The 13,546-nt window shown below is 43.6% G+C and overlaps 1 protein-coding gene across 8 annotated transcripts in view; it reads left to right on the top strand.

The window, feature by feature from the left end:
- Positions 1–13,546, top strand: part of LOC100761274 (mastermind-like domain-containing protein 1) — a 125,277-nt gene that overhangs the window by 78,875 nt on the left and 32,856 nt on the right. For 5 of the 8 annotated variants that reach the window (XM_027432206.2, XM_027432205.2, XM_035450031.1 and 2 more), the window contains exons 3-4: positions 3,514–5,388; positions 7,355–7,465. In XM_027432206.2, the coding sequence (XP_027288007.1) occupies positions 3,514–5,388; positions 7,355–7,465 (1,986 nt within the window). The remainder of the gene's footprint in view (positions 1–3,513; positions 5,389–7,354; positions 7,466–13,546) is intronic. The other 3 variants (XM_035450030.1, XM_035450029.1, XM_027432209.2) reach the window with 1 other exon arrangement.

The raw sequence follows: 13,546 nt of genomic DNA, 5'->3' as shown, positions 1-13,546 counted from the left end.
CAGAAAATACAGCTGTTTTTCCTTGTCTTTGATGCCCTTTGGCTAAATGTGGAAAGCTCTTAATACTGAGTCACAAACACAGAGCTGCTTAGCTTCTAATAAAGGGCCATCCTGTTAAAACCCAAAATCTCAGAAGGGCTTATGGCTGCCCTTCTACAAATACAGCAGCCTAGTTGGGGAGTACCCAGGAGACATGCCTGAGGGCAGTCAAGGGGAGACTACCTCCTCATTATATACCCCTCAATGTTCACTGTGATGAGCATCAGCAGCATGAGATGTCCCTTGACACCCCAAGGAGGTATCCTGTGTTCTGTTTTGTTAATGAATACCCAGAGAGAAGTGAGTGGGAACCACTTGCATGGATGTGTGCACACAGATTCTCACTTATGTTACTATTGGAGTCTAGGAGTAATGCCTACCTTCCCAATCCTTGACGCCTCATTCCCAACAGCTTCATGACAGGCCAACAACTAAACAAAAGCTCTAGGTGTCCTTCCAGTGAGTTTTCAGAGGCCACTTGGTCAGAATTCTGGGATTAGAGTTTCATTTCCCCTCCCCTCCACCTCATCCCACCATCTGCTTGCCTGCTTATTTGTGTATAGATTTCACTATTGTTAAATCTGCTGTGTATTTAATGTGACCATGAAATAGAATATAGGACTCAACTGTTGCTAACTTGGGTTCCCTGCAAGAGGATGGTTATGAAGGTCTAAACTATATGAACACCTATTAATTCACTTCAGACATTAAGCCTATCATATTGCTTTGGAATTTTTTGACAGAATATTGAAGGGACAAAATATAAGTTTGGATATTTGAGGGACTTATTTGTGGGATTCTCCATAAGTGACTGAAGTCATTTGGTTTCATATGTACATTGGTTCACTTAGCTGCTACTTACTGTTTATTTACTTTATTTGTTGTGGGGCAAACTTTCTGTGAACTGCCTTCTGAACAACTTGAGGACACTATGGCTTCTGAACCTCAGCCAGGCTCTGTAACACACACAAAAAAAATAAATGATTCAAAGACTGATATTGGGATTCAAGGCTCAAGCTGAAGATCAGAAAAGCAAAGCAGCCAGCCACTAGCTCTCCCTGTACTGAAAGGTGATCCTGGCTCCTCAGACTGCAATCCCAGACTATTATGCTCTCCTCTACATGGCTGGAGAATCCTGAGACTTCGATGCCTTCCTGTCCTCAATGTGGCTGGAGAATGAGTGCCAGCTCTGAGACCTTGCTCCTGTCTTATATACCTCCATAATTCTGGAATTAAAGGCATGTGATCCAAGGTGCTGGGATAAAAGGCATGAGCTCTGTTACTCTTCACTCTTGTTTAGGTCATGGTGGCCTTGAACTAACAGAGATCCATCTACCTCGTAATCCTGAGTCCTAGGATTAAATGGATGTGTACCACCACTGCCTGATCACTAGAGCTTGAGGCTGCTGTTGTTTTCTGAATCCTCAGGCAAGCTTTAATAAATCATAAAATAACATATCACCGTAAGGCTCCTTGACAGGAAACTAGGCATGTAAGGCTGGTTTGGCCTCTTATTCTACCCAACCATTTCTGCCCAAACTGTAGTATTCAGTACTCAAATTAATTTGGCAACAGGTCTAATGTCCTTATTTGAATCATGAGCATCTCAGAAAAGTCAAGGCTGTGTGCAAGTCCCCTTACTCAAGGAAGTTAGGTCCTTCTATGAAGATGATGTGGTGTTGTACTGTCTGGTTGGGTAAAGATAATAGACTGAGAGGCAGCTGAGTGATCATTGGTTTTCACCCTTCATCTGGCCATGACCCACTATCGGATAGGCAATACGGGACAAAATCTGCCTGCTTCCATAGCCATTGTTATTGGAGGACAGTGAATTTCTAGGGCTCTTCCAGGTCTACATTAGGAATGTCAAAACCCTTTGAGGCCCTACATTTAGTATGCATTCTGCCTGTTCCAATCAAGAGAGCAGCATCAGGACCTAAGAACTCTTCCTCATCATTTCTCACTTGATAAAATTGGCTCAGAAAGTCTACATGGCAAGGCTAAGACTTCCCTGTATCTACCTTATGACCAGGGACATATGCCATGCTACCTCGTCCACTCCCTGGGCCCTACCCTGGATTAAACTAAGATAGCTGATTTCTTATGGGAGGATCTGGCAATTTGGCTAGTTCTAAGTGATTCTCATGTACAGGAAGGCCTGAGGCACACAACTCTGGCAGCATGGGTTGGGGGGTTATTTGATATTCTCTTGGACATAAGAGCCATGACCATAGCCTGCTAGCAGATGAGGGGCTGCCAGAATCAGCATCCTATCCTTATTCTCACATGTCTTATTCTCCAGACCTCCTCTCCCTTTACCCATTGACAGACAGCTCATGGTTATTAACACGACTGAACCATGGATATGAATCTGAAACAGGGAAACAAAGTGTTTCTTTGCTCCTGAAGACTGCTTTTCCATATAATGGGCAGCTCTCTCAAGGTGCTGATCTCACAGTGGGCCCTCTTCCTGTTGTTTGATATCTCCCCAACCCAAGGATGCATCTGCACAGAGGAATTCCTTATTTAAATAACTTTGGACTTGGGCTTTTCTTTTATTGCAAGTTTTTCACATTAAAAACAAACAATGCAGAAATTCAGAGAATAGAAAAGGGATTGCTAGTCATTCCTCAGAGGCCACTACTCTAAAAGATTGAGTATTGGTTCATCCCATTTATTTTTGTATGTGCATAAGCAATACATATGTGTGCATGTGGAGAGAATATGTGGGTATAAACTAAATGGAATAATAACTACAGTGGCTATTCTAAATTGTGCACTTCCTCAAAACATGTATCTCAGGCAGCTCCTTTGCATTTCCATTTCAAACACTGTTGTGTTCTAGTTTATCAACACACCCTGATTCATTTAAGCAAGACTGTGAGGCAACCAACAAGTTCAATGTCTACTTTATGGTTTGTCTTTTTTAAAACTGGGTGATCTGTAGAGAGGTAGGAATTGAAATTGTTCAGCTAGTTCTAGTTTGCTCTTGAGTGTCTGCCTTTGGCAGCAAGTTCATTTAGTGACATCAGCATAGTTCCTGAACTCCCCTTTTAAGTGCACAAAGAATACCCTTTGTGTGACTTTCAGTCTTGTTTAGTATACAAACAGCATATTGCTTTATTTGAAATGTAACAGGACTGTTTAAATGAGACACAGCAACAAAGAAACAAAAAAGTGCTTCTAAAAAGAGACTGTAATTTTATGACTTTTGACTTATGACTTTTGACTTATGACTTATGACTTTTGACAAGTGTAATCTCTCAAGTGAGAGATCTGTTTTATCTGTGGGCTTCCTAGCATTAACTTTAATATGTCAAACCTTTCATTAAATTCATATTCTCTCTCTCTCTCTCTCTCTCTCTCTCTCTCTCTCTATCTATCTATCTCCATCTCTATCTATCTATCTATCTCTATCTCTATCTCTATCTCTTCCTCTCTCTCCCTCTCTCTCCCTCTCTCTCATAAACACAGGGAACCAGTAAAAGAAGACAGGAAGGAGACAACTTCCACTTTGCAGGCATGGCTGATGGTGGCTACCCTAATAAAATCAAGAGACCTTGCCTTGAAGATGTCACCCTCTCTATGGGTCCAGGTGCCCATCCTACTTCTCTTTCTACAGAGCTGCATATGCCCACTTTAACCATGAACCCTAGCTCTGCAGATCTGGGAGTGGCTGGCCAGTCATTACTCCTTGAGAATAACCCTCTGGACAATAATGCTGTGAACAGCAGTGCTATGGGCTCACCATTTGGGGTGTCATCTGCTGCAGACACAGGACTGAAAGGACATGCTGTTCCTTACTATGAGAAAAACAACAGTATGCCAGCTGTAGACCAGGAGCTTCAAGATCTACTGGAAGAACTAACCAAAATTCAAGAACCTTCTTCAAATGACCTTGACCTTGAGAAGATTCTGGGAAGCAAGCCAGAAGAGCCTCTGGTTTTGCATCACCCACAGGCCCCCGTGGGCCCCCCTACCAAGCTTCCAGTTCAGATGCCACACATGGAGAGCCTTGGCTCCAGCAAGGAGTTTGCATCTAGCTGTAGTCAAGTCACTGGCACATCACTACCAATCTTGCCCTCGTCCACAGGGATCAGCTATTCCATTCCTTCCACCAGTAAGCAGATAGTCTCACCCAGTTCTTCAACGGCACAGGCTCAGGTAAAAAACCAGGCCCAGACCATGCTCCCTGTCACTTTGCCTCCGTTATCTGTGCCTCAGTGGCATCATGCCCACCAGCTGAAAGCTCTTGCAGCCAGCAAGCAGGGATCTGCTACAAAACAACAAGGTTCCAACCGCAGCTGGTCTAGTCTGCCTCCTCCAGGTCTCTCCCCACCTTACCTCCCGGTGCCATCACCTCATCCACCACCACCACAGCCACCACCACCACCATTCAGCCCACAGAACTTCACAGCATCCTGCATGTCGTCCAATAACTTGTCTGGCAGTGTTGTGCAAAGCTCACCCAATGCCTTACTTTCCAGCATGGCCCCCAGCAGCAATGCTGCCCTTGGGCCCAGCTTGCCCTATGCTCAAGCAAAGCACCCAGGTCTGCCTCACAATCAGCAGCCACAATTCAGCCCCCAGAGCTCCATTCTTGCCAATCTGGTGTCCTCTACTGTCAAAAGTCCTCAGGGACACCTAATATCTGCTCTGCCTACCAGCACCCCAGGGCCATCCCCACCCTACCGACCCGAGAATCTCTCAAGCCCCGGCTTGCCACAACAGTCGTTCACTCCACAATACTCTCTGATCAGGAGCCTCACTCCCACCAGCAATCTGCTAAGCCAGCAACAGCAACAACAGCAACAACATCATCATCATCATCAACAGCAGCAGCAGCAGCAGCAGCAGCAGCAGCAGCAGCAGCAATCAAATTCTATCTTTAAGCCTATGACCAGCAGCCAGCAACCCAAAACCATGAGCATGATCATGCATCAGGGCCTGGCACGTTCTAGTCCAGAAGCACCTGAGCCCTTTACCTTCAGCAACACCAAGCCTTTGTCGCATTTTGTTTCTGAGCCAAGCTCACAGAAGATGGCCTCCATGCCTGCCCCTTCCAGGCAGCCATCGCTGCTCCACTACCTGCCTCAGGCAACACCAGCACATGCTCCTTCTGCCACTGCCTCCTCTACTGCCACTGCCACTTTGCAGCTCCAGCAGCAGCAGCAGCAGCAGCAGCAGCAGCAGCATCAGCATCATCATCATCATCATCATCATCATCAACAACAACAACAACAACAACAAGCTGACCAGTCTTCATTCCTCCTACAACATATAATGCAGCAACCCCAGCGCTTTCAGCGCATGGTGGCCTCTGATTCCATGCCTGCTTTGCCTGGACAGGTAAGGCCATCACCTATCTGGTGGTGCTCCTTTGGGAAATAAGGACTATGTGAAATGTTATGCAAACTTGGCTTTGGCAGGCAAATCCAGTCTCACTGAGGCCAAATTTGACCCTGGAAAAGCCTATGTAAGTCAGATCATGTGTGTAGTTAAATACAGTGTTCATGAGGCCAAAATTATGGTTCCAGGGCTTGCTCGTTCAGTTCACTTAACTCTCCTGGGAGGAAAGCTGGACCCATAATCTGTGCCCATAGGAAAGAGTCAGATGGGATAAGTCAGACATCTATAGATGGACTGTTTCCCTTGCACTGAGCCACAAACCTGGACAGACACATGCTTAGAAAGATATAAGAAAATCACACTGAAGCATTCAGGGCTTGTCTGTGCTGGCATTAAACTGAACAGAGCCTTCTAGAAATGCCCCAGCAACGTTCCGCTGAGAAATCTCAGTGTGTCTTTCATCACTGTATAGATACTGAGGCTGCTCCTAAAAGGAAAAGACAGACAGCTCTAAAGTAGTGACTGCTGTCATCTCCATTCTACAAAGGAAGAAACAGTCTCAGAAAGTTTCGATGACTTGCCCAGAGTCACACAGTTAGCAAGATCCAGAGCAGGAGCTTAAAGCCAGAAAATCTTGCTCAAAATCTCTCTTCTTCAGATTACTTTTTCTCTTCACCTACAGGCTTTTGAATCATTAAATGCAATTGGTTACCTTGGTAGTGTCTATCATTGTTTCCACTTTTCTTTTCTCTGATCCTTGCCTGTATTAATTATCTATCACTATGTAAAAAGTTACCCCAAGTTTCAACTCCAAACCACATGCATATATTGGCTCACAGGCTATGCAGGTCAGGAATCGTGGCACAGCTGGTTCTTCTGCCCCAGAATCTATTAGAAAGTCACTATGATCTCCAAGTTCCATGGAGAGGGAGTTTTTTCCACACTCATACATGGCATCGTTGATAGGAAGCAGCTCTTCTCAGAGACCTCAGGAACTATTTATTGACCAGAGTCATCTTCAGGAAGCATCACACAACATAGCAGCTGGCTTCATCCAAGAGGATGAGAGAGACATGCCAAGTAGATACAAGGATGGAGATCGGGATGGGGGTGTCACAAAGCTAGAAATTGAGTCTTTAAGATACAGTCTATGGCATCATCATCAGATGTCAGCCACAGGGAATTGCATGAAGTTGTGGCTACCAGAAGGCAGGTCTCAAAGTCTTCCTATAAAGTACTGTCAACCATGGTGCAGCTTTCCATTCATCGGTTCCACATATGAGCTGATACAGTTGACCATTAACCAGCACCCCAATAAATCATTTGCTCTAAGAGTTGCCTTGCTAGAATGGTGTCCTGATGGTGTTTCCCACTTGTTCAGAAGTTCCCAGAGGGTCATAACATGACTCCACATACTTTTTCAGACACAGAGCCTCTGGGGCTCTCTCTGCCTTGCACTTCACTTTATAACCTTAAAGTGCTCAGAGTTCTTGGCCTTTGTCCCTGCTGGTTCCTGTGCCTGGCTTTCTCTTCCATTTCTCTTCTGTCTAATTTCTGCAGCTTCTTCAAGCTCAGGCAACATCCCTTCAGGAAGCATTGACTGTCCCCCAGTGCTTCCACTTTCTGCTGGGCATCTGTTCTGGAGAGAAGTCAAAGACACAATGTTTTAGAATGCTTGGGGAGAGAAATATATGTCAGAGAGTGACCATATCTTCAAGGGTATACATAATGGCTTCCTACAAAAAGACTCTTCACCCAAATCTCATAGATCCAACTAAGCACAGTGTTTGATACCATGGAATTGACTATCTAATGGGTGCATGAAGCAGAGAGAACTCCCAAAGGGGTGGCTGGTGGCTAGGGTGAGTGGCATGAAGACAGACCTAGCAAGCAGAACAGGGCAACCACCTGGGGGCTTGAGCCCTTGTCTGTGGCTCAGGAGCACTGTGGTTTGATGTCATTGTAGGGCTGTTGCCATCGCTGTGCGTGGACTACTGCGGCTCTCTGGCTGGAGCACCAGCATCAGCAGTGGAACTCTCTCACTAGCACTCATGGACATGTGCCACCATCTAACCTTGTGAGCCACTTTGTTTTGTTCTTATCTGCAATGGGATGTGTTTGTAGTCTGACTGTGTTGCCATGGAGCCAGCTCAGATGGTTGGGGGGTGGATGGTTAATGCTTGAAGTCATGACAATGATACCTAGCTGATCACCAAGGTGGGATTGGGTTTGCAGAACCTGTTTAGGAGAAAGACCAAGTAACCATGCCCTCCAAGGATTAGAAGTACAGGAAATGCTCCAGAGACCCCCCCACCGAGAGGCTAGGCTCCCCGTCGGGACAGCAGTATTCCACTATGAGCTATCTTCCCAGCCAGGTATAGACCTCTAGGCCAGGCATAGAATTCTTCACTCACCTGTTTCCTCTCTTAATCCTCAGTGGTAGGGGATTTTATCATTCTAGTCAGTGTTGAGAAGAAAAGCACAGAGAAGTCACCAGAATGGCCCACAGTCACACAGCAAATCAAATAGCCAAGCATCTGGCTACAGAATCTGTGCTCATCTCCCCATGAATAAGGCACTGCCTCCAAAATGTTCTTTTCCTACCTTCCCTTCTTACCCATATCCTCATTCACAAAATGGGGAAATAGTAGTTGACTAAGGATGAAATGAGATAAAACATCCAAAGCTCTTGTAATAAAGCCAAGCAAAAAGGACTTTCCATCACTGTCTAATTGTTGGACTTGAGCCCTTAAACCTGTCCTCCAGGCTTTGAAGACATAGTTTCTAAATCAAGGCTAAGTCAGGACAGAATATGAGCAACTTTTCTCCAAACCTGACTCTACCATGAAGCTACCAAGAATTATGGGCCTTGAGCACCTCATGGAGTTTTCTCATTCTAGGCTCAGAGGGTCATGTTCACCTTGTAAGCACCCAATTCCAAATTCCTGAGCACTCATGCTCCTGCTCCAGCTCTCCCCAGTACTGTGTTCACACAGTATTCTTCCAAGAAAAATGCATCAACAGCTTCCCTTTTCACTGCCTCTCTCCTGCAACTACAAAGCCTTAAAAAAGCTTGGTCACTCTTTCTGAGGAAACAAGAAAGAGGTCAAGTGAAGTAAAAGTTGGTATCCTTGTATAAGAACAGATGGAAACCCCAAAGGTGGGAAGTGCATGATTCTCACCTTAGCAGCATCCAGGCTTTCTGTAGAAGCGATGGTCATCTGATGACATGACATTCGTTAGCATGGTGGCCCTTCCCCTCTATGATCATAGGTTATTGTGGGAAAGACTGGATGTGTGTGTGAATCTGGAGCTCAGGTTTTGATAGGAATGTTTTCTTTTAATGTAAGACAAGAAACAGTTAAGGAAGCAGTAATTCCCATTCTAGCTGTCTATCAGGCTCATTCTTCTGTGTTTCTCAACTTGAGAGGTTTCACTTTACCAGTGGAATGAATGATTCTATTTATATATGCCACCCCTTCCACCTAAGCAAGGGCACTGGATGTACACAGAGCTGGGGTTCCAATCCAAAGCAGTTGCTGACATTGAGTGAGCCAGGGCCAGAAGCAAATTTCCCTAAACCCTCAGAGTCTCAGCCCAAAATAGGGAGAGGATCAGGCCCATCTCATAGTCTCATAGAGAACAGGGGAAGGAAAGAGAGAGACACTGCTCAGGACCTGAGTATACTCAGATAGGACCTGTATGGGATGTGGCCTGAGATCTGAAATCCCTATGGGCAAATGAGACTCCCATGGTGAATACTTGGGACTTGAGAAATGCAACATGGCAGAAATACTAAATATGCTACAACCCCCTCCAGAGGAGAAACATGAAAATTTAACTGAGTTCAGGTCAAAGTTTGCTGCCAATAAAACTGGTCCCAAACTCACAATATAAAGTTGTCCTTTGGAGTTACTTTGACTTCAAATTACATTAAAAGATAGGAACATAAAATTATTAGGGAGAGATTCCCCTGACAGAGAACCTTAATGTGCTTCATCTTGTTCTTACTGCATATTAATTCTATAAAACAATAGATGCCATTATGACATGTGCAGACTTTCACATATTAATTCTATAAAACAATAGATGCCATTATGACATGTGCAGACTTTCACATATTTTCATCACAATCATCTCCATGATCTTCACTTCGTTCACCTTCAGTCCCACCAATCCCTTCCTGGTCTCTAAAATCCTTATACTTTCATTGCCTTTTTAAGATTATGCATATAAGAAAAAACATTGTAATGTTTGTATTTCTGAGACTTTCATATACCATTTAACACAACCAGTTACATCTGTTTTCTGGCAAATGGAGTGATTTCATTCTTCCTCGTAGCTGACTAATATTCCCCTGTGTATATATGACTCCTTTTGTTTATCCATTCATATGTAATTTGTCACTAAAGCTAATTCCATATCTTTGTTACTGTGAATAGTGTCATGACAAAAATGGGTAGATACATATCTCTGTTGTTTATTTACTTTAACACTTCAGGGCATAAACACAGAAATGATATGGCAAAATCACATAGGAGTTCTAGTTTTTACTAACTTTTCGGTCATGCTAGAGATTGAAGCCAGGCATTCAGAGATTTTAAGCAAGTGCTTCACCAGCCTGGAGGATCTACTTTTAATTTATTGAGGAACAATCATAATGATATCCATAGTGACTACACTATTTTGCAATCGTACCAACAGAGTATAAGGATATATCCATACTTCCATCTTAGCTAGAATTTTTTTGTTTGTTTTCTTGATGATTGCCATTCTGACTGGGAATAAGATGGAATCTCAACGTAATTTTAAATTGCATTTCCCTGATGGCTAAATAGACTGAACATCTTTTCATGTATTCATTGGCTATTTGTATTTCATTTGAAAATTGTTCAGTTCATTTGCCTATTATTGATTATATTATTTGCTCTTTTGTTTAGTTTTATAACTATTTACATATTTTGGATATAAATCCCTAGCCAGATAAATAGTTGGCACAGGTTTTCTTCCATTTTTCAGTCTGTCTCTTCACCCTACTAATTACTTCCTGTGCTACGCAGAAGCTTTTTAATTTGATCAGACCCAAATTGTCAATCAGGCTTAGGACCCAGTTCAATTTTTCCATCAGCCACTGGAGAATGGAACTCACATTTACTACCAAAAGGAAAACAAGGCTGTTCAGGAGATGGAAGTGATGCTGTGCAAGTGTGTGGCTAGCGAGAGGCAGCCTTCAGCCACAGTGCCTTCTGCACCTGTGCTTTGCTGCCCCATGCAGATCTGCATGGCTAGGACTGTGACTGCATGAGGAGGCAGAATATGGATGAAAGCCAGATGGACTAAGAACAGAAAATCCTGGAATCTGATCCTTGAGGCAAGCTGCGAGGCACAGGAGGACGAGGGCAGCTTCAGTGAAATACACCAAGAAGAACATGATATTTTGACTTTAATTTTGAGCAAGAGAAAGGAGACACCAGTTTATCTAGGAGAAAACTGGATTAATGATTTTCTGGGCCATGTCTATTTTATATATTCAACAATAAGTCACATATCCCCTTAGCTTAGGAAGCAGTGGATCCCTAGCAACTACGAAGGGACAGCAGTGTTATCTGCCCTCCCTGAGACACTGGGGCTACAATATGTACAAGGGCAGGCTCTTCCTATCCACCCATGAGCCAAGACCTAAAGGGGAATGCACAGAGCAACGACCTTAGCCCTGCTGTTCCCAACAGGGCCAAAGGGTTGGACACAAGGCCAAGTACACTTTCTTCCAGGCACAGATAGTTGAGGTACAAATGTGACTCCAGGATGACTTCAGGTGGGAAGGAGGAAGGCCTAAGGATGTGATCACAGCAGCTTTCTGGGGCCACCTATAATTTGGAAAGCAGGTTCTCAACTGGCCATGTGGGTCTGAGAGTATGTACACAAAGGGGAAAGTAAAGGCCATACCCAGCCACCCCCAACTCCAGGCTGGGCCAAGACCTGTAGGGATTAAGTACAGTATGCTCACTGTCAATCTCTCTCCTTCACCACTTACTCATACCCCCAGAACCTTTAAATAGAGTGTCTGCAGAGCCCCAAGACTACTTTTGATTTGGACTTCATGCTTAATAGTGCATGAGCTCTAATTACTGCCTCTCAACAGTGAAGCTTAAGTTATCTGCATTCAATCTCCAGCCTCCCATTGAAAACAAAAATGATCAGTGAGGTTTGCAGAATTCCTTCTGCAATGAAAGCTCTGACAGCCCCATTTTAGACTGCAGTCAGGAGAGATGCTAACTGAACCTTTTCCTGTTCTCAGAATCACTCATTAACATTTTCACAGTGACCTTTAACTTACTGAAAGACATGACCCCTCCAATCAAATCAGATGCACCACTTGTGGAAGAAGGGCCTGTCACCTTGGGCTTTCAAGTCCTTCCATTTGCTTTGCTGCCTGCTTTTTTTTTTTTTTTTTTTTTTTTGTTCAGTGAGGAGGGCAGCATTTTCTGACATGTTCACAGGCAAGTTTCTTCACATTTTCACTTATATTAATTCTGGTGAAGGTTAGCATATATTTCATTTCAAAGTTTAGCTCTGGTTAAATGCAAAAGCAGAAGCCTATGGGGGCAATCTGTAGACTGCCTACTGTAAATCAACAAATAACTAAGGAAGGGCCTAGATTGTACAGAAGAAGGAAGTGGGGGAGGGCAACACATGTCAGGTTTCAAAGAGCCACTGATCAGAACCCAGGCTTGTCCTGCAGGCTTCTTTACCAGACATGAACATGTTTTTCTCTGAGTGAAAATTCTTTTTCTTTTACTCTTTTAATTTTTATTTATTTTTCTATTTAAATCAGAAACAAGCTTGTTTACATGTCAATCCCAGTTACCTCTCCCTCCCCTCCTCCCCTGCCCCCCACCAACCCCCTATCCCACGCCCTTACTGGTCCCCAGGGAGGGTGGGTGGGGTCTTCCATGGGGGATCTTCAAAGTATGTCATATCATATTGGTCAAGGTGTAGGCCCTCCCCCATGTGTCTAGGCTGAGAGAGTATCCCTCTATGTGAAATGGGCTCCCAAAATCCATATAGACTCTATGGAAATACTACCGTTTTATCCAAAGGACTTGAGTATCCACAGACTTTGAAATCTGAGGGAATTCCTCACAACAATCTTGTTCTGAGGCATTGTTGACTCCTAACTCCAACATGCATAACAGTTCCTAAGGTAACAAGTAGAAAGTGGGGCTCCTGTTTAGCGCTTGGTTAAAGCAGGGCAGTTGCAAGTTAGATTGGAAAATGTGCAGCTTAGACTCACTCACAAAGAGGGAAGGCACAGGTTTCAGTTGCATAAGAGGAAAAACTTCTGCAGATGGACAATGATGACAGTTACAACACACTGTGGAAGAACTCCATGCCACAGGGCTGTACAATTTAAAAGGTCGTGATGGTTGATGTTATGCCACATATGGTTTTGTAGCACAAAGTAACATTTCTGTCCACACAGACTGAATGTACAAGAGTGTTTTCTCTAAGATTATAATAGAGCCGAGAAATTAATATCATCTGCTGATATGACAGCCATTTCTGTCAAAAGCTATTACATTATTGTGATGATGCTGAGGTAATCAAACCAACTTCACTGCCAGTCTAATAAAAGATCACGTGCAGTTGTGTACTCAATACTTCATATTCATAGTGAGAAGAAATGACTGTTGCTACTTTTTTAGGATTCCCTATACTTTTTTGTTTGAGTGTGTTCTTACCACATATAAACAAAAGGTTTATGATAGGAAAATTGCCATATCATGCTGGCACTTGCACATCTCTCTTGTTTACTGAGGCTCTTGATTGTATCACGATGCCACAGTTGAGTGATTGACCTCACTCATGTATGTATCATGTAGATTTGCATAAAGTACACTCAATAGTGTTCCCATAATGATGAAATCACCTAGCAACACTTTTTTGTGTCCCCATGATTAAGTGACACATAGCTGTATCTCAAAACAGCAAAATTGAAAAGGAAATACTCTCCAGTTTTAAAACACTTGCTAATCCCCCACTAATCAAAAGCAACCTTTTCCAGTATTATTAATGTGAAGCATCAAAATATCATCAAACTGGCTGTCCATTTTATTGCTTAGGAGTAGATTGAGGAAGTAAGTGAATGTCTATTCAT

Source organism: Cricetulus griseus, chromosome X (assembly GCF_003668045.3).
Source record: "Cricetulus griseus strain 17A/GY chromosome X, alternate assembly CriGri-PICRH-1.0, whole genome shotgun sequence".
Lineage (NCBI taxonomy): Eukaryota > Metazoa > Chordata > Mammalia > Rodentia > Cricetidae > Cricetulus > Cricetulus griseus.
Note: the sequence above shows the minus strand (reverse complement) of the source record. Positions and strands in the feature narration are given on the sequence as shown.